General features: G+C 35.7%; 2 protein-coding genes and 1 pseudogene across 2 annotated transcripts; all 3 read left to right on the top strand.

Moving 5' to 3' along the window:
• The first annotated feature begins 992 nt into the window (after positions 1–992).
• On the top strand, positions 993–6111 carry LOC142627872 (ATP-citrate synthase alpha chain protein 2). The gene is made up of 12 exons (XM_075801758.1): positions 993–1216; positions 2602–2778; positions 2867–3028; positions 3126–3206; positions 3524–3575; positions 3911–4025; positions 4140–4221; positions 4336–4431; positions 4708–4809; positions 4902–5018; positions 5097–5213; positions 5772–6111. Exons 1-12 carry the CDS (start codon positions 1118–1120, stop codon positions 5841–5843), a joined length of 1272 nt encoding a protein of 423 aa, XP_075657873.1. The 5' UTR covers positions 993–1117; the 3' UTR covers positions 5844–6111.
• Positions 6112–15017: 8906 nt separating this feature from the next.
• On the top strand, positions 15018–16560 carry LOC142626797 (peroxidase 5-like). The gene is made up of 2 exons (XM_075800514.1): positions 15018–15375; positions 15526–16560. Exons 1-2 carry the CDS (start codon positions 15160–15162, stop codon positions 16300–16302), a joined length of 993 nt encoding a protein of 330 aa, XP_075656629.1. The 5' UTR covers positions 15018–15159; the 3' UTR covers positions 16303–16560.
• A 1310-nt stretch (positions 16561–17870) lies between these two features.
• Positions 17871–19732, top strand: LOC142629352 (peroxidase 5-like; annotated as a pseudogene).
• The last annotated feature ends 1074 nt before the right edge of the window (positions 19733–20806 follow it).

Genomic DNA, 20806 nt, shown 5'->3' with positions numbered 1-20806 from the left:
TCTATCTCTTTCTCTTTCTCTCAAAAAAACATAGCAATATTTATATTTCTCTCACAGATATTCCTCTTCTGCAAAAAGTTGTAAAAAATACTCCTGATCTAATTAGATAATCTTTATTCTTAAAAAATAGGAGTAAAAAATAAAGTTAAAAATTGTAATTTAAAAAAATTCAAAACAAAAAAAATATTAGAGAGTTTTTTTTTTTTTTTTTTTTTATAAAAAAATTAGCAAACTTTCTATTTAAAATATATATCACCCACGTTTGATACATTTTCTCCTAAAAACTAGCACACACTAAACCAGTAGTTTACTTCATTTCAAAAAATCTCTTCATGTATAACCTCACTAACAATAAATAAATTGTAATTGAAAAATTACATTAAACTTAAAATAAAAAAATTGATTAAAAAATTGATTGTAAATTTATGGTCATTCTTCAATAATAATTTTTATAACTTACCATTTACATTTTTAACTATCGTAACAATATCAATATTCTCAATGTGTAATCCTCCATCCAAATTTATATTCTTTTAGTAATCATGATTTTTTTTTTTTTGAGTTCGTAGTGTATCTTTGTGTTAAAACGATATGTTTGTTTCTTTTTTAAAAAAAACTTGTAAAGTATTTTGATACATTAGAGAAAATTGTAATTCAACAAAATTAAAAAAAAAAAACATCAGAGAAATTTTTTTCCTAAAAATTAGCACACTTTCTATTTAAATATATATCACCCAAGTTTGATACATTTTTTTCTTAAAAACTAACACACACGAAACCAGCATTTTACTTCATTTCAAATAATAAATTTTAGTTTCTTAAAAATCTCTTCATCATCTATAACCTCACTAACAATACAAAAATTGAAAATAAAAAATTAAATTAAACTTAAAATTAAAAAATTGATTTGTAAATTTATGGTCATTCTTCAATAACAATTTTTTTTTATTTTTTTTTTAATTTGCCACCAACCCAACCAATTAACCAATAACCACCTACTTCCCATCCAACTCAATTCTTCCATCTCTATCTCTTTTATCTTTCTCACAAAAACAGAGCAATATTTATATATATATTTCTCTCACAGATATTCTTCTTCTGCAAAAAAAATACAAAAATGGCCAGGAAGAAGATCAGAGAGTACGACTCGAAACGCCTCGTAAAGGAGCACCTCAAGCGCCTCGCTAATATCGACCTCCAGATCCACTCTGCTCAGGTTCCACATCCTTCTAGAACCTTCTCGATTTTTCTATAGCTTTCAATTTTTGCTCTATCAATAATTATTCACCTCCGATCCGATCCTTCTAGAACCTCCTCGACTTCGCTTTCGATTTTTTTTTTTTTTTTTTGCATTGGAAAAAAGTGCTCTGTTTATCATGTGGAAAACAGCTTCTTCTTTTTTTTTTCGTTCGATTCGAAAGGATCGAACTCGTTGACTCTAGAAGTTTCTAGAATCTTCTCGATTCGCTGAACTAAAAAGAAGTTTGAATTTTCAGCTCTACTGAGCTTATAGCATTTGTGACATTTGTGCGATCAAGTTTTAGCTTTGGTTGATTAATTTTACTTTGAATTTGAGCTCACTGAATTTTTGAATCTGCGAATCGATTTTTGAATTAAGGCCCGTTTGGTAACTTTTGTATTTTTTTGAAGTACTTTTGGGTGAAAAAAGTGTGTGAAAAAGCGTTTAATGTTATTTAAAAACTAAAAACATTTTGTTAAACTACTGTACCAAACGAGGCCTTAATTAATTTGGATTTGAAATCATTGAATTTGAACTGGGAAAGTCAAAATTTGGAGAATGTTGAGTGAGAAGTTTGTAGAAAGGTAAGTTTTTTTATATTCATGTTGTTGGTCTAGCTGGGAATACGGCTAAACGATGCAAGTTCAGTCAATTATCTATGAGTACATGTATGTATGTATGTATGTGTATGTAACTTATGTATGTGGTATTTTCGGAGTAAACACGGGCTAAGCAATATACTTTATTATTCACCGTTTGAAGTAATGAAATTCAGTCCGAGTCTACTCGACGTGTTTGTATGTATAGTATGTAGTTATATCATTCCTCAGGGAAAAAAAGTGGGCTAGGCATTAGTCCTTGTTATGTTATTGCGTATCGGGTTGAATTTATGATATCAATTTCAATGATACTCAATTTTTGGTGTGTATGTATGAATGTGATACTCAATTTTAATGATACTCAACATATTTTGTATTATAACATTGAATTTATTGTATTCGTTTCAAAGATTTTCAATTTTATGTGTTTGTCAGTATGTGATTACTTCAAGAAAACCACAGGCTGAGGAATAGACATTGAGCTCTGCCTTAAATGGCACCTTGTCCTGTCCCCTTAAAAGTATAAAGCGGAGAGTATGGTCGTGGGTTTAAGATCCACTGGATGTATGTGTTACTTAGCAATTAAAAAAAAAAAAAAATTTATGTATTTTGAATTTCGGTTGTCCTTTGTGATATTAAAATGTGTGTGATTTAAATTGTGTTGGTCTTTTGTTGTGAATATTTAATTAAGCTGATATTAGATATAAAGAAGAATATATGTTGTAAAAGGTTGTTTAAGAAATGAACATTTTTATGGTTTAGGTGACAGAAGCAACGGACTTCACTGAATTAACGAACCAAGAGCCATGGCTTTCGTCCACCAGATTGGTCGTGAAGCCCGACATGTTGTTTGGGAAGCGTGGAAAGAGTGGCTTGGTGGCGCTGAACTTGGATTTAGCTCAAGTTGCTGAGTTTGTGAAAGCTCGCCTTGGTGTTGAGGTGATGGGCAAGACATATTTGCTGCATTGTTCTGATTATTATTTGTGTGATTATTAATTTGATGATGTGGGTATTGGATCTTCTTTAGGTTGAGATGGGTGGTTGCAAAGCACCGATAACCACATTCATTGTTGAGCCCTTTGTTCCCCATGACCAAGAATACTACCTCTCTATAGTCTCTGAAAGGCTTGGATGCACCATTAGCTTTTCGGAATGTGGGGGTATTGAGATTGAAGAGAACTGGGATAAAGTATTGACACACCGTTCATCTTGTAGTTCTCTTTTATCTCTTCTATGATTGGTGCGTTTATATGTCGAAATAGTGACCATGTATTTGATTTGTACAGGTTAAAACTATATGCCTTCCATCTGAAAAGCCTATCACACTGGAGGCTTGTGCTCCATTGATAGCTACACTTCCCTTGGAGGTGAGTTTAGGTATATTTTTCTAATTTATCATTTCACGTTCCAGATGTGATAATTTCCACAAAATTTTGTGAAAGCTGATCTCAAATGATGAGTAATCTGAGAAGTCACTAAGCTGTTTAACTTTCAAAGAACCTCCATCTACACACTCTGCTGACACATTTAATGCACCTAGATCCTATGAAATCTCCCTGATTTTCAAATTTCTCATAATTATAGTTTTTCAATACACTTTTTTTTAATGATTAGGTTTGTTTTCTTTTAGTATTGCTTTCTTGTTGTCTCTGCCATGCACTGACTCTACTTTTATTTTACTTAGGTTCGGGGGAAAATTGGTGACTTCATAATTGGTGTGTTTAAAGTGTTTCAAGGTACGAAATGCTTAAAGATAGAAAACTGCTTGCAGTCTTCCACATTTATGGAGCTTGAGAAATAACATGACTTCTGGAAAAGATTTATGACTTCATCAAACTTTATTTGTTCAAATTTATACGCTATCTTACTTTGGCATCTTAATTGATAGAAACTAATTTCAATTTTGGTAGTATCTTACTCTGTATAAAAATTGAATGATAATTTCTGTTATGAAAAAAGAGAGCTTTCTTCGTTTTTTGTTTTCACCTTTTGGTCATCACTTGCACTTTTTTGGGAAATATTCTTAAAAGTGATGTTTTTCAATTCTAACTGTTTTATTTTCTTCTCATAGATCTTGACTTCAGTTTCATAGAGATGAATCCATTTACACTGGTGAATGGGGAGCCATATCCCTTGGATATGAGGGGAGAATTGGATGACACTGCTGCGTTTAAGAACTTTAAGAAGTATGCCTTCCTTGATGTTTGTTTTTCAAGAAATGTTTAATTGACCTTGGAACCATGCCTCTAAATGCATTTTGCAATGTGTGTTGTCTTGTGGACATATTTTTATACATTCAGGTGGGGTAACATCGAGTTTCCGTTGCCTTTTGGAAGAGTCCTGAACCCTACAGAAAGTTTCATTCACTCCTTGGATGAAAAGGTAATTGCATTCATGTGTCCATCTCATGTTCATATTTAGTACTCATCAAGTCTGTCTGCCTTTCAACAGAATGGAAGGAATGAATAAATCTTATTCTTTTTGTTAACATTGCAGACAAGTTCATCTTTGAAATTCACTGTGTTGAACCCAAAAGGACGCATCTGGACAATGGTCGCTGGAGGTGGTGCTAGTGTTATATATGCTGATACTGTGAGTCCCCCAATATTATCCCCTATAGTGCAGCTACCATTCTCATCATAATCTCATCTCTGCTGAAAGGTTTTAGTTGTCAATGAGCTCTAGCTCAAATGACACTTGCTCCTTCCATAATGATAGGTTGGAGCATGAGGTCTTGGGTTTTGAGACCCAATGGGTGTGCGTAACTTTCCAACAAAAGAAAAAGTTTTAGTGATGTGGCACTCTTTAACAGTGACTGTTGGAAGCTGTGGGGCTTCTGTGACTTATTTTTCCTTTGTTTTCAACTAGGTTGGCGATTTGGGTTATGCACAGGAGCTTGGTAACTATGCAGAGTATAGTGGAGCTCCAAATGAGGACGAAGTGTTGCAATATGCAAGAGTTGTTATTGATGTAAGAAATTACATTTTTTTTGGCTTGTTTTGGAACTTCAACTTCTTTCAATGCCTACACTGTACAAAAATTTATGCTTTATGGTTTTGCAGTGTGCTACTGCAGACCCTGATGGTCGTAAGAGAGCCCTTCTTATTGGAGGGGGTATTGCTAACTTCACTGATGTGGCTGCTACTTTCAATGGGATAATTCGAGCCCTTAAAGAGAAGGTGTGTTTAGGTTGAATTTATCCTAAAAGTGTTAGTTTGTTTTTTCAACAATTAATTCTCTTCCTTTGTGTGTGATAGGAGTCCAAATTAAAAGCAGCAAGAATGCACATCTATGTTCGAAGAGGTGGTCCAAACTACCAGACTGGTCTGGCAAAGATGCGTGCTTTGGGAGAGGAACTCGGAGTACCCATTGAGGTATGAAATGGTGGTGTTTTTTTTTGGAAACCTCGTGTCTAATAAATCTGTAGGCGGCTGAGCAACTTCTGCAAATGGCTAAAAGTTTTGGGACTTTTTAGATTGAAAATTGCATGGGGGCAATTTCACTTGATATATTTCTTTTTTATTTTGGAAGGAGAGAGAGAGAGAGAGAGAGAGAGAGAGAGAGAGAGAGGTGCTCATAAGTGGATTTATTGCTGTCTGCTTAAAGCTGGATTTATTGCTTGAGAGCAATTTGCAGTAGTAATGTGAAAGGTGCTCATAAGTGGCATAATTTATCTTAAAAACTCATATAACTTAGTACTTAACCAGAAATTGTAGCTTATCCATAAACTTTAAGACCACCAAGCAAAATTCTGGGGCTGTCAGCAAAAGCTTCATTTGTGGAAAGAAAAACGTTTACTGATACTGTATTGGTGGACAAAATCCACCAGGTTTTCTACCCTTTTCTTTCCCCTTTTAATTTGAGGATGGAAATATGGAATACTTATCTACATTTATTTCTGTGGCTGAACTTTTTTGATGTTTTTGTTGCAGGTGTATGGACCTGAGGCGACCATGACCGGAATCTGCAAACAGGCGATAGACTGTGTCATGGCTGCAGCCTAATTCCACAATAATTTTTGCTACTGAGAGTCAACATGTGTCAGTTTGTTTCAAAAGGACTTGGTTGAATGTGTGCCAGGAATAATTTATCATGAGGCTTCCTAAGGCAAAAGATTGAAAAGAGTGGATTGTTGTAAAATGTAAACTCTAAAAACATTTAAAAAAAAAAATTTCTTTCGTTTTAAAATTGGAAATCGTGTCTTCCAGAAACCACGACATGGTTGTAAACACTGTGCATTCACTAGTGATCCTTCAATTTTCTGAGTGTCAATCATTCTGTTTTAGCTCTCATTTCACTTAATAATGTCCTCTTTCAAAGCTTTCAATTTTTTAGCACACACATAACTAGGAGTACCCGAAAAAGAATGGCGATTCCACCATGAATCAACTCTATCAACAAACCCACCCATTTTCAATCACATATTCTCGAACCGGAAATGACTCTTCCCTCTCGCCATACCCCTTGCCTCCAAAAGAATTGGGAGATGAGTTGAAATAGGTCATGGTAGGATTCACTGGATCACATCCGGAAAATTTTTCTCCTAGTCATGCGTCACTAGAGCTCTATCAATCCTAGACATGGATGGCTAGTCAGTACCACTGGACCACGTATAACTCCCTCCCTCCAAAGGTAAATCTATCAAGTTTAGGTCCTTAATACATTCTAAAAACTTTCCCATAGCCGAAGTAAGTCGAGATCCACCCTTCCGTTCACTAGGAAAAAGAACAACATTAAAATTCCCAAAACAGCACCAGGGAACATTCTAGTACTGCTAGATACCAACCAACTCATCTCACAAATAACCCCTCATATAGTTGTCATTTGGGCCATACACCCTTGAACATGCCCAAATAAACCCATCCTCCACCCCTTTCCATTGAACCGACACCGAGAACGAACCCACCAGAACCTCTAACTTTTCTAAATCCCTTCTATCCCACATTATCAAGACTCCCCCAGCTGTCTGATCAGCGTCTAGAACTGCCTAATCCACATATGGACAACTCCACAAACTGCAAACCATTTGCCTATCCATGCCATCAAGCTTTGTTTCTTGGAGGAAAATAACATCACACTTCCACTCCCATAATAAATTTCTAACTACCAAATGTTTCTGGGAGTCGTTCAATCCTTTAACATTGCATGAAATCATTTTCAACTTCATTAAAACTTTTAGATCCCCACTGCTTCTACTACTGCACTACCAACACCCTATCGCCCATCATAATTCACTGAGGAAATTAAATTCCTCAACTCTCTTTTCCCTTTACCCATTGAGGAGGCTGCCTTATGGTTAACCGCTGCTTTCTTTCGTCTTTCTTTAACTACCTCCATCTCCCTTTCTAGCCTTTGAAGATAGTCAATGCACAGCCTTTCATGTTGGTTCATAGAAAGCTCCACCACTTTACTAAAATCTGGGATCCTATGCTTCACCCAACTTGAGACATCCAGCCTATTACTAAGACCCAGCACCTCAGAATCCTTATGCATTTCCATCGACAGGTCTAGCCCTGGAGGAGCAATAGTAGATAACGGATTACAAACTGTTAAACTCTCCTCCTCACCCAAAATAACTACTTCTGAGATAGCCCCTCCCTCCTCCATTGTGACCCCAAATCAGATAAGCCATAAACTGACTTTGATTCGATCAACTCTAAATTGGGTTGATCAGTTTCAATAACATCTATCTACCTGGTGCACTTGTCATCCACCCCCTGAAACAAATTCACTCTACTCCCACTTTCAGCTTTATCCACACCATATACACCAAAATCCACCAACCCAGCGTCCACCATTCGATGAAGGGTTGCTGCCAAGAAAAAACCCATAGAAATTGGTGTATCTACCCTGTCGGCCTTACCTATAGGCATTATAGAGTCATCAGAGTTAACCCCAGAACTATCCAACACCATTTGAGTCACTGTATGGCCTTCGGAGCTAAACCCATTAGAAGAATTAACTCTAAACTCCATCGGATTCATCCCAAGGCAAACAAAACTATTCCTAGCCACCATCTGAGGCACCACGAGACCGTCGGAGTTAAGCCCATCCAAGGAGCTACACATAGCCTCTGTCCGACCCACCGTGAGACTATCAAGGCTTGACCTAGATGAGCGGTGACGTTGAACAACCATCGGAATCTCTGCCTGTCGATCTGCCACCACTTCAATGAGCATCGGGGACTTGGGAGCTTCAGTCGTTAACGCTGAGTGGGTTAAGGGTGTCGGACTGGCCTTGGCAGATGGTTCTCCCATTTCATGAGAGCTTGGGCTTGGGCTTGGGCTTGGGCTTGCTATGGTCAGCTATGTAAATCCTAAACCATGTTGGGTCATCTTGGGTTTCAAGCTTAAGCCCACAGTTGGCATTTTAACACTAGTTTCCCATGGGGCCCACCATAGGATGTAAGTGATCCTGTGTTCCACTAGAGGGACCCCCCACGTGCTCCCTTTTACTGACCCATTTGGAACTCCTCCATCCACCTTTATACTCCACAAAATTATAAAGAACCCGTGACTCTCTTAAAGGACCCACCCCCATGCTCCTTCTGATTCCTTTTCACCCAAATAGAACTCCTCAAGCCACCTTTATAAGATTTCCAAACCACACGCCTTTTACCTTCCCCAATCACCTCTACAGTTAAGCCTACTCTTGATCAGTTTGACTTCCTCAGATCACGTTTATTTCCATAACCATGTTCATTCCAGTTTGAATTGAATTTCAACGGAGACCTTCTCTTATTTCCTACCGGATTTGTCTCTCCAAAATTAATTTCCTCATTAATGCACTGAGAACCCACATCTCTTCCACCTAGAGGCGTCAGACCCGGTATGCTCACTGGCATACCGCTCAACATCCTCTGTTCAGTTACTGGGTATTTCTTCTCACGCACTGTATTGGCATAAGATTTAAATGGTTGAACCCCTAAGTTGTCCTTATGAAGCTGAGCTACAAAAATTGATTGACCAAACCCACCATTCACATAGTTTTCAAGTTCTAGCATCTTCCTCAACACTAACCCAAAAACCCTCCATCCATTCTTTGCTCTGCCTTTTGGTAAAATAATGGACCTCCTAGACCCGCCAACTTTAAATTTAGTCAAAAGAAGAAATAGACCAACAGAGTTGGAGCCTCGTTGGAGGGTGTAGGCTAAATCACCTTCCTTGACCTTATAAAAATCCTTTGGATTGATCCCAATGATAATTTGTTCTATACTCTTCATCAGCCATTGTGCCACATACTTACCCATGAAGACCAACTTCATGAAGTACCTACTTCATTCAAACATCCTTAAAGAAAAATACCTTTCCCCTTCCTCTACCACCAGTTGAAAAAATTTAGATTCAATACAAAAACTATGCACACCACTCATAATGGCTACTCAACACAATAAAAAATCTTGCATAGAGTTATTACAAGAAATTAAAGTATTATGATCAGCAATGCATTAGAACATTGAAATAGAGTATAAATGAAAGGTTTGCTTTTGAGCAAAGGTACTTACCCATGAGGGCATTAGAGTTACTAGATGCTAAGGATGGGGTTCTTGGACTCACTAAAACAGAGATGAATGAGAGAAATGACGTGAGATCACAAATTGAGCATCTTCTTTCTCTAGAGGAGATCTCTTGGAAAGAAAAATCGAGGATGTTATGCATTAAAGAGGGAGATAATAATACTAAGTTCTTTCACAAGATTACTAATTCCCATAGAAGGTATAACCATCTGAGTTTCTTAAAAGTGGATGGGGTGATTTATGAGGAAGAAGTAGAAGTGGTTGCTTAGGTAGTTCAATTTTATAAAACTCTGTATCAAGAGTCCGAAGAGTGGAGACCTTTTGTGGAAGGTCTAGAGTTTGATCAAATTGGGGAGTTGGAGAGGGGCTGGATGGAGAGGAGATTTGAGAAGGACGAGATCATTTCAGTGGTTAGAGACATGGAAGGGGATAAAGCTCCATGCCCAGATAGCTTTTTTATGGCCTTTTTCCATCACTGCTAGAGGGTTGTAGAAAGAGACGTTTTAGCAGTTTTTAAAGAGTTTTATCAACATTGTAAGTTTGAGAAATCTCTTAATGCTACATTTATAGTTTTAATCCCTAAGAAGAATGATGCCTCTAACATTTGAGATTTTAGACCAATTAGTTTGGTGGTCAGCACGTATAAGATCTTGGCCAAGGTTTTGGCAAATCGATTGAAAGTGGTGTTAGATCACCTGATATCTGAATCTTAGAATAGTTTTGTGGGAGGTAGACAAATCCTTGATTTAGTTCTCATTGCTAATGAGTGTGTTGACAGCCGAACGAATAGTAAGATTCCTAGGGTGATCTGTAAGTTAGATATTGAGAAAGCATATGACAATGTGAATTGAGAAGCACTTCTGAAGTTGTTGAAGAAAATGGGCTTTGGGGAGAAATAGTGTAGTTGGATTCGAACTTGTATCTTTACAGTGCAGTTTTATGTGTTAGTCAATGAGTCTCCAGCTAATTTCTTCGGTAGCTCTAGGGGTTTAAGATAAGGGGATCCGCTGTCTCTCATGTTATTTTTAGTTATGATGGAGGTATTTAGTAGGATGGTGAAGAGAATGGAGGGGGTAGGTCTTCTTCGTGGCTTCAGGGCAGATGGCAGAAGGGCCAGAGGGGAATGTGTTTGGCATTTGCTGTTTGCGGATGATACTATTTTGTTTTGTGAGGCAATGTTGGAGCAAATCCTACATGTTCGATTGTTGTTTCTTTGTTTTCAGGCGGTGATCGGTTTGAAGGTTAACATTGCTAAGAGTGAAATGGCCCCTATAGGAGAGGTAAATAATGTGCACGCTTTGGCAGAGATTTTGGGTTGCACGGTTGGGGCCCTGCTAATGACTTATCTTGGTATGCCGTTTGAAGCATCCCACAAATCCCCCTTTATTTGGAACCCTATATTGGAAAAAATTGAAAGAAAGTTAGCGGGGTGGAAGAAGTTGTATTTGTCAAAAGGTGGTAGACTGACATTGCTTAAAAGCACGCTATCTAGCCTCCCTGCTTATTTCTTATGTCTTCTTACTATTCCTACAAATGTGGCGAACAAAATTGAGAAGCTGCAAAGGGACTTCTTGTGGGGTGACTCTAAGACATGCTTGTTGGGTTGGGACAAAGTGTGTATGCCTATTGCTAATGGCAGTTTGGGTATTAGGAAGGTGACCACTTTCATTAAAGCCTTACTTGGCAAGTGGCTTTGGCGTTTTGGGATCGAGGAGAATAGGCTTTGGAGGAGGGTGGTTGCTTTGAAATTTGGGGAAGAATGGGGGGATGGACATCTAAGTTGGGAAGGGGTGTTCATGGGTGTGGTTTGTGGAGAAGTATTCGGATGGGATGGGAAGTGTTTAGCAATAATGTTCAATTTAAGGTTGAGGTGAGGGATAGAATGAAATTTTGGACAGACAAGTGGTGTGGAGATCTTCCTCTCCATTTGGCTTTTCCGATCTTGTACACTTTTGCTGCAAACAAAGAAGCTTCTGTAGAATCATCTTTGATGTGTCAAGGAGTGGGGAATAGGAGAACTTGGGATGTTTGTTTCATTCGGGGTCCTAATGATTGGGACGCAGATGTGGTGGATGATTTCTTTGGATTCGTTGCATCCAATTTACCTCTATAGACTGATAGTGATCGTATGAGATGGAAGTTGACAAAGAATGAGGATTATACTATCTGCTCTTATTATCATAAGTTACATGGTTCTTCTTCCATTGCATTTCCATGGAAAGGTATTTGGTAGGTTAAGGCACCTCGGCGGGTCTCTTTCTTTGTTTGGACAGTGGCATGAGATATGATTCTCACAGGAGATAATTTGAGGCTTAAGAGATTTGACTTCGTTGATTGATGTATAATGTGTTGTTGTTGTGGGGAGACAGTGGATCATTTGTTGTTGCATTGTGGAAAGGCCTATCGGCTATGGTGCTTTGCCTATAGAACCTTTGAGATTTCATGGGTCCCCTCATGTACGATGTCAAATTTTCTTTTTGGCTGGTGGAATTGGTTGGGGAAACATTCATCTCACATTTGGAATTTAGTTCCATTGTGTTTGATGTGGTGTATTTGGAGGGAACGCAATCGGCAGACTTTTGAGGATTTGGATAGGTTCGATAACCAATTGCTTACACTCTTTTCTAGTTCCCTTTTTGATTGGGTTAGGACTTGGGGACTCACTTCTAGTGATTCTCCTCCTTTATTCCTTAGCTCTCTTCTTCTTTGCAGCTAGTATTTTTTATGTTTTTGCTTCTTTGTCTTTTCTTGTACTTTTGATTTGCTAGTGCTAATTTGCATTTAGCAGTTTTTTGAATATACACGTTTCTTACCTATCAAAAAAAAAAAAAGAAAAAAAGAAGGAGAAATCCAATCATATAACCTTATTAGAGATCAATGATGAATTTTATTTCCCATAAAACTGTCATTTACGAATTCATCGTCTTTTGAATATGAGGCTTGCTAGATTGAATATATTGGATTGTTGTACGCTCCAAAACATCATTTTGGAATTTGAAACCAAGTTTTTCAGTAAACATAACATCTATGCATTTACATCTAAAAACTGAAGTATAGTATTTATTGTTGTTATGCTCTGTTGAGTCAAATTAGCTTAGCATTTTGGATCATTTCAGCCCATTTGGTCTAATTGAGTCCACTTTGGTCCATTAAATTTACTTTGGTCTAATTCGGTCTATTTTAATCACAAGAGGCTGTCTAACAAGCAAAGTAATGATACAAAAAATTTACATTTCTAATGACAAACAAATTCCCAGCAGAAAAAGGAATTTAAAGCTGATTTGATAGAGTGATAGAATTGAGCCAATAGATCTTGAGCTATGATGGGTTTTGTGGAGCCTCAGAAACTGTTTTTGAATCACCTTTAAATACAACAAATTTCAACACTCAACAATGATCACTTGTGAAAGGATGGAGTTCATACTTCCTAGTTCCTAATACCACAAGCATTGGGGTTATCCACAAGAGTAGTCGTCAGGGGTATGGACATTTATTTCCATAACTTACTAAGATTGCAGTAATTGGTGTTACACCAATTACGTATCAATTATAATATGCTCACTTAACAATTGTGTAAAAAAAAAGTTAGATTATTTTATAATTGGGTCTAGTTAATAATTTATTTTAAGAAAATTTTTATGTAGAATTGAAAAGTTTTAGGAAAAATTAATAATCCATTAATAATCAATTATAATTTTTTGTCACTAAACTTATTATATATCCATGACTCTATGGGTGTGTTTGTTTGGAGGTGAAATAGGGTAGATGAAAAAATTTAGAGAGAAAATGTGAAGGAAATTTTTTTTAAGTGTATTTAGTTGAATGAAAAGAAAGAAAAATAAATAGTGAAATCTGAATATTTTCTCCCTAGACCTACTAAAAAATTTTCCCTTCAAAATTAAAAAAAAACTAAAATTGAGCATCATTTTTTGACGAAAATACTAATGCAATTGCAGATGAGCTCACGTTCCCTCTTTTTTTTTTTAATTTTTTTTAACCTAGACGTTGACTCCCCCCCCCCCCCCCTCTTTTTTCCTTTTTTTTTTCTTTGATTTACTGGGCAGGCGCTGCTTACCTCTTTTTTTTTTTTTGGCAGGTTTGTTCACTTTTTTTTTTTTTTGCTTTCTTTTGTGTTTTTTTATTTTTTGTTTGGATGTGATTTTTTTTATCAACATGATTTATATTTTTTTAATAAAATAAGTTGATTAATTTTTTTGTTTTTTATCACTTTTTTTTAATTAAGCATCATTTTTTTAATAAAAATATATACACAAATTTATGTAAATTTACTTTTTTTTATCCCCATTTTTATTCTCTAATCAAACAAATATAAAATCTTTTCAGTACTTTTACTTTTTCATTCCCTCGTCATTTTTCGTCGTCCCATTTTTTCAACCCCTACCAAACCAACCTAAAAGTTGAGACATCTTCATCTGGATAATGTTTAGAACAAAAACACAGTTCCCAATGAGATAATATTGTACATAGATCCCAAAGCCTTCAGAGATAGGAACAAGAAACAAATAATTGTTTTATTGGATTGCCCTTCTGGGAAGATCGTATTCTGTCTGTGGCATTTAATGCACGTGTTCTTTAGCCAATAAAAGGGCTACATTGCTGAATGGGTCAAACTTTGTCTTCTCTGGATATATTACTTTGTCTTCTTTGGGTCAAATTTTTCGTCGTCTTAGATAAATGGATATATTATTTTATTATGATATTTATATTATTTTATTATGTTAAAAATTAAAATAGATTTACTATTGCAGCATATTTTATAAAATGAATAGATAAAATAGATAAAATAACTTTTGATAGAGCTAAAAAGTCAAATTTTTAGCTCTACTGCTGTGATGCTCTAACAACTCTTATATTATTTATTGATTAGCTGCTTATGGTGGCTGTCAAACACAATACTAAATAGTAAAATTGAAGAACCAACTTTACGGTGAGACCCATCTTATATGGATTTTATTGAATTACTTCTCCAAATGTGTTTATTAGGTAGAATTGGGTTATATAGTTTTCCACGAAAATTCTTAATTGTAATTGGGTTACTCACTTATTTTAAAATATAGTATACATGTAACTAACATTTTTCTCAAATGGTATTAGAACTTATTTTATAAATGATGCAAAGGCAAATTTATTTATTTGGGGACCCATATGAGAATTTGTTTTACCATCATCTTCTTTCTTTATTGCCATTTTTTGTTTCTTTGTTAATTTAATTGATACACACTTAGCTTTCTTGATGAATGAGATAAGGCAATCCATTTAAGTAAAAAAGCTCTTTGTGATTTTTCATTGTCAGTCTACATCTTTGTAAGACAAAAAAAAAGAGGAAAAGCCCAATACGTTTCTGGCCTACAATATTAGGACATAGAAAACTGTAAGGGAAGGTACTGTAATTCAAACCAAGCAGGCAGGACATAGGGACCTGCCGACATGGATCTGTTCAAAATTAGTCAGCTTCAAGCTTCACTGCTTTTCATGCAGCAGCTGTAATTAATAATTATGCACATAAAGCAGCCCCTTCTCTGCAACAAAAGAAGAAGAAAGTAAAAGCAGCCGGCACCATCTACTCCTTTTCTTTTTTTTTTTTGATTGGACCATCTACTCCTTTTCTCTGCCTATAAATATGCACTTAACATCAATCATTTCCTTCAATCTCAATCACCTCATTTCAATATCTTCCTCTTACATTATCTTTCTTTGTTACACACACATTTCTTAACTTTGTTCTTGACCACTTTGTTTCCTACTATTTCTTTGTCTCACACAAAGGTCTCTTGGGTTGTATAATGAAGATGCCTACACTATACTTATGCTTGATTTTCTTTCTTACTATATCTACCATGGCTTCTGTCTCATCAGCTTCTCTGAAAGTGGGCTTTTATAGGACAAGTTGTCCTTCTGCAGAAGCAATTGTGAGAAAAACTGTGAACAAATTTGTGTCAAGGAATCCTGTCATAGCTGCTAGCCTTATTAGAATGCATTTCCATGACTGTTTTGTTAGGGTATAGCTTCTTCTTTCCCTTATTTTTATGTCAACTATATTTTAAGTCGCTCATTAAAATTAAATACACCATTTTCTCTAGCACAAAGTCTATATTACTCTCATTGTCATCAATTGAAACTAATCATAATTTTCATGTTATTTGTTTTAGGGTTGTGATGCCTCTATCTTACTTGATTCAACACCTGGAAACCCAGCAGAGAAGGCAAATGGAGCCAACAATCCAAGCTTGAGAGGCTATGTAATAATTGATGAGGCAAAGGCAGAACTTGAAGCTCGATGCCCAAAAACAGTCTCATGTGCAGACATTATAGCATTTGCTGCACGTGACAGTGCCTACAAAGTTGGAGGAATAAATTACAAAGTGCCATCAGGACGCCGTGATGGAAGGGTATCGCGTGAAGAGGAGCCTACCCAAAACCTTCCATCACCTGCCTTCAATGCTAAGCAACTCAAAGCTAACTTTGCTAGAAAAGGCCTTAGTCTTGAAGAAATGGTGACACTATCTGGTGCACATTCTATAGGGGTGTCACATTGTTCTTCATTCTCAAATCGGCTATACTCTTTCAATGCAACACATCCGCAAGACCCTTCAATGGACCGCAAATTTGCTAGGGAATTAAAAGCCAAGTGTCCCCGGCCATCGAATTCCAGAAATAGACGTGATCCTACAGTACCATTGGATGTTCTTACACCAAATAAGCTTGATAATCAGTACTACAAAGATTTGAAGAATCATCACGGCTTGTTGACCTCTGATCAAGCTCTTTTGAGTAGCCATTCAACGGCGGGGATTGTGAGGAACTATGCAGGAAATGATGCAGCTTGGGCTAAGAAGTTTGCAGCAGCAATGGTTAAAATGGGTTCTATTGGTGTTCTCACAGGAAGAAACGGTGAGGTCAGGAAGAACTGCAGGGTTGTCAACTAGATTATTTGGTGTCTTTGGCACAAATGGCGGGAATTTTCTGACTCTTTTTGTTCACTTTTTGTTTCTATTGTTTAATTGTTGATTCATCATAGTGTAAATCTGCTTTGTGAAAGTTTCTTAGGTTTGTTTGTTTGTCAAGGATATTCTTTTGAAAACTATGAAAGAATATTCATTTTGATTGATCAAATGTTAATTGTTAATCATTAACATTCACTTGTTTGCAACTTAGCAATTAATGTGAATGCCGTTATTTGAGTCTTTGGAAATACCTCACATTTGTGGATTGGATACCATGTAAGAAAGACTATGTTTTAATCCCTTAATTATTGAGCAGCAAATTAAATTATTTAAGCCAATTTACTGGATTATGTAATCAATATTAACACAGGTTATTATCACAACCCAACATACCAGCATATATAAAGTAGTACTTTTAAACAAAATGTTTTATTTTTCCGAGAGAATGTTTAATTGCGACTATTCTTAAGGCTAATTTTTTATCATCGAATCAAGGATCAATTATTTATCACTAAATTATGTGTGTGTTCTTAAAATATTGTACAAAGATCCAAAGGCCTTCAAATAGGGAATAAGGACTTAAACAATAAACATAGCGACAAAAAACAAGTATTCGGATTTGATACATGCATGCGTTGTTAGCCAATAAAAGGGCTGCATTATATTGCTGACTTGGTCAAACTTGTCTGATGGTCTTGTCTGGTTGCACTTCCAACCGTAACTTTTTTGTTCTTTTGTTAATTACTTTATTTATTGATTAGCTGTTAAGGTGGCGATCAAACACAATAATCTTAGTAAAATTGATGAACCTACTGTGAGACCCAGCTGATATGGATCTTATATTTTATTAATAAATTAGTTCTCCAAATGTGTGCTAAGTGTTTATTAGGTAGAATTCGGTTATATAGATAGATGATTCAGGAAAATCTTTAATTGTAGCCTGAGATGTGACTAACATTTTTCTTGAACTATGATAAATGGTATAGAAATTTATCTTGTAGATGATGCAAAAACACATTTATTTATTCATTTAAGGATCTATATGAGAGTTTATTTGGGAGTTTTCAGACATTACTATCATTTTCATTCTTCATTGTCAATTTTTATTTTATTTTTAATAATACAATTGTTATACTAAGTGAGGGAGGGAGATTCGAACCTTCGCTTTTCACATCTATGAGATTAGGTATTCCCTTTTTAAGTTATAAAACTCTTAACATTTTTCATTGTCAGGTAAAAGAAAAGCCCAATACGTTTTTTAACCTGGCCTAATATTAGAACATAAAAAACTATAATTCAAACCAAATAGGAAGGCCAAGGGAGTGTACTGTATAGTGTGAACTGTTCAAAATTAGACAACTTCACTGCTTTGCATGCAGCAGCCATAATTTATATATATATATATATATATATATATATGCATGTTTTGGCATGCTCAAGTAAAAGCAGTCCTTTCTTTACAAATAAAAAATGAAAAAAGGTAAAAGCAGCCAGCAGGCCTAGCACCATCTTCTCCTTTTCTCTACTTATAAAATATGCACTTAACATCAACTATTTCCTCCATCTCAATCACCTTATGTCAATATCCTCCTCCCACATTCTCTTTCTTTGTTTCCTACTCTTTCTTTGTCTCACACAAAGGTCTCTTGTGTTGTCCAATGAAGATGCCAACACTATATTTGTGCTTGGTTTTCTTTCTTACTATATCTACAATGGCTTCTGTCTCATCAGCATCACTGAAAGTGGGATTTTATAAGACAAGTTGTCCTTCTGCTGAAGCAATTGTGAGAAAAGCTGTGAACAAAGCTGTGTCAAGGAATCCTGTTATAGCTGCTGGCCTCATTAGAATGCATTTCCATGACTGTTTTGTTCGGGTATAGCTTCTTCTCACCCTTATTTTAATGTCAACCATATTTTTAGTCTCTCATAAAATTAAATACAACATTTTCTCTCCAGAAAAAGCGTCCATGACATTCTTAGCATGATGAATTTGGAATGTACTAAAATGCAAAACCAGAGTCACATAGATATCAAAATATAAACATTAGTCATAGTACATGTCTATCAAGAACTTAATGACTTGTAATTTGTTTACCTTTTTTTTCCCGGCCAATATATTGGCTACCAAAACCATGGGCTGTTGGTCCTTAAGACCAACACTCTAACCAACTGAGCTACGGGACTATTGCATCAAATACATTTCATGGAAGTTCATTTTACTGTATAGATTGTCTGATGTTTGTCATAGCCTTTTTAGTTTATTTAGCTTTTTTAGCTCATATGCAACTTTTTGAAAATTTACTTTGAGCCCAAAGTCTATATAACTCATTGTCATCAATTGAAACTAATCATAATTTTCATGTTATGTGTTTCAGGGTTGTGATGCCTCTGTCCTACTTGATTCAACACCTGGAAACCCAGCAGAGAAGGCAAATAGAGCCAACAATCCAAGCTTGAGAGGCTATGTAATAATTGATAAGGCAAAGGCAGAACTTGAAGCTCGATGCCCAAAAACAGTCTCATGTGCAGACATTATAGCATTTGCTGCACGTGACAGTGCCTACAAAGATGGAGGAATAAATTACAAAGTGCCATCAGGACGCCGTGATGGCAGGATCGCGTGAAAATGAGCCTACCCAAAACCTTCCATCACCTTCCTTCAATGCCCAGCAACTCAAAGCTAACTTTGCTAGAAAAGGCCTTAGTCTTGATGAAATGGTGACACTATCTGGTGCACATTCTATAGGGGTGTCACATTGTTCTTCATTCTCAAATCGGCTATACTGCAACACATCCCCAAGACCCTTCAATGGACCGCAAATTTGCAAGGGGATTAAAAGCCAAGTGTCCCCGACCATCGAATTCCGGAAATAGACGTGATCCTATAGTACCATTGGATGTTCTTACACCAAATAAGCTTGATAATAAGTACTACAAAGGTTTGAAGAATCATCACGGCTTGTTGACCTCTGATCAAGCTCTTTTGAGTAGCTATTCAACGACGGGGATTGTGAGGAACTATGCAGGAAACGATGCAGCTTGGGCTAAGAAGTTTGCAGCAGCAATGGTGAAAATGGGTTCTATTGGTGTTCTCACAGGAAGAAACGGTGAGGTCAGGAAGAACTGCAGGGTTGTCAACTAGATTATTTGGTGACTTTGGCACAAATGGCGGGAATTTTCTAAAGACTCTTTGTTCATTTTTTGTTTCTATTGTTTAATTGTTGATTCATCATAGAGTAAATCTGCTTTGTGAAAGTTTCTTAGGTTTGTTTGTTTGTCAAGGATATTCTTTTGAAAACTATGAAAGAATATTCATTTTGATTGATCAAATGTTAATTGTTAATCATTAACATTTACTTGTTTGCCACTTAGCAATTAATGTGAATGCCGTTATTTGAGTCTTTGGAAATGCCTCACATTAGTTGGAAATGCCTCACATTTGTTGATTGTATACCATGTAAGAAAGACTATGTTTTAAATTTTTAATCCCTTAATTATTGAGCAGCAAATTAAATTATTTAAGCCAATTTACTGGATTATGCAATCAATATTAACACAGGTTATTATCACAACCCGACATGCCATCATATATAAAGTAGTACTTTAGTAAACAAAATATTTTGTTTTTGAGAGAATATTTTAACCTATGCGTCCGTTTCTAATGATAGTCTTTTATTATCAAATCAAGAGTCAAGACATTAATTAGTTTTTGGTGTACGCGAGGATTGAATTTCAAATCTCTTATTCAATCATTAGAGACTTTGACAATCATTAGAGACTTTGACAATTGAGTAATCCATTTCAGTAAACATAATGCAAATGACACAACAATATGGCAAAAAAATTTATAGAGAGCCTCCAAAGGAAAAACCATTACGGGTTCTCCAAATAGAACTGAGATAAATCCTTATCCTAGACTCTACACCTATCAGATGACTTACTGACGGGACCACATAATCAGCCTTAGGCCGCTTGAACTCTTCTATTCTAAATACCTCCCATGAGCTAAATGTTAGAAGCAATTGATGCTGTTTTTTAAAGGCTCCAAGTAAAATAATAGGCCCCAAATTTTAATATCAATAAATAAAATAATATTTTTCTATCAAACGAAGAACAAAAAAGAAGAAGAAGAGAAATGCTATTTTTATAACATTTTATATTACACTTTTACAACAAATACATTGCTATAGCCTTTTATTGATGGCAAAAAAAAAAAAAAAAAAAAAAATTATAGTGGTGGGTTCAAATAGAAAACAAAAAGGAACTTAACACCTAAATTATGAAAAATATTGTGAATATTACCCTTCTAAAAAAAAATAGAGTTATAATACACAAAAAAATTCACAACATTTTTCACAATAGTTGAGTTAACAAATTTATACTAGTTCTTATTTAAGTCTACCATTCACATTATTCTTTTACTTATCACTATCAATCTACCACATCAATAAGTGTGAAAAGTTTTGTCAATTTTTTTTTTGTTTAT

Source organism: Castanea sativa, chromosome 3 (genome assembly GCF_040712315.1).
Source record: "Castanea sativa cultivar Marrone di Chiusa Pesio chromosome 3, ASM4071231v1".
Lineage (NCBI taxonomy): Eukaryota > Viridiplantae > Streptophyta > Magnoliopsida > Fagales > Fagaceae > Castanea > Castanea sativa.
This window is presented reverse-complemented; position numbering and strand designations above follow the sequence as displayed.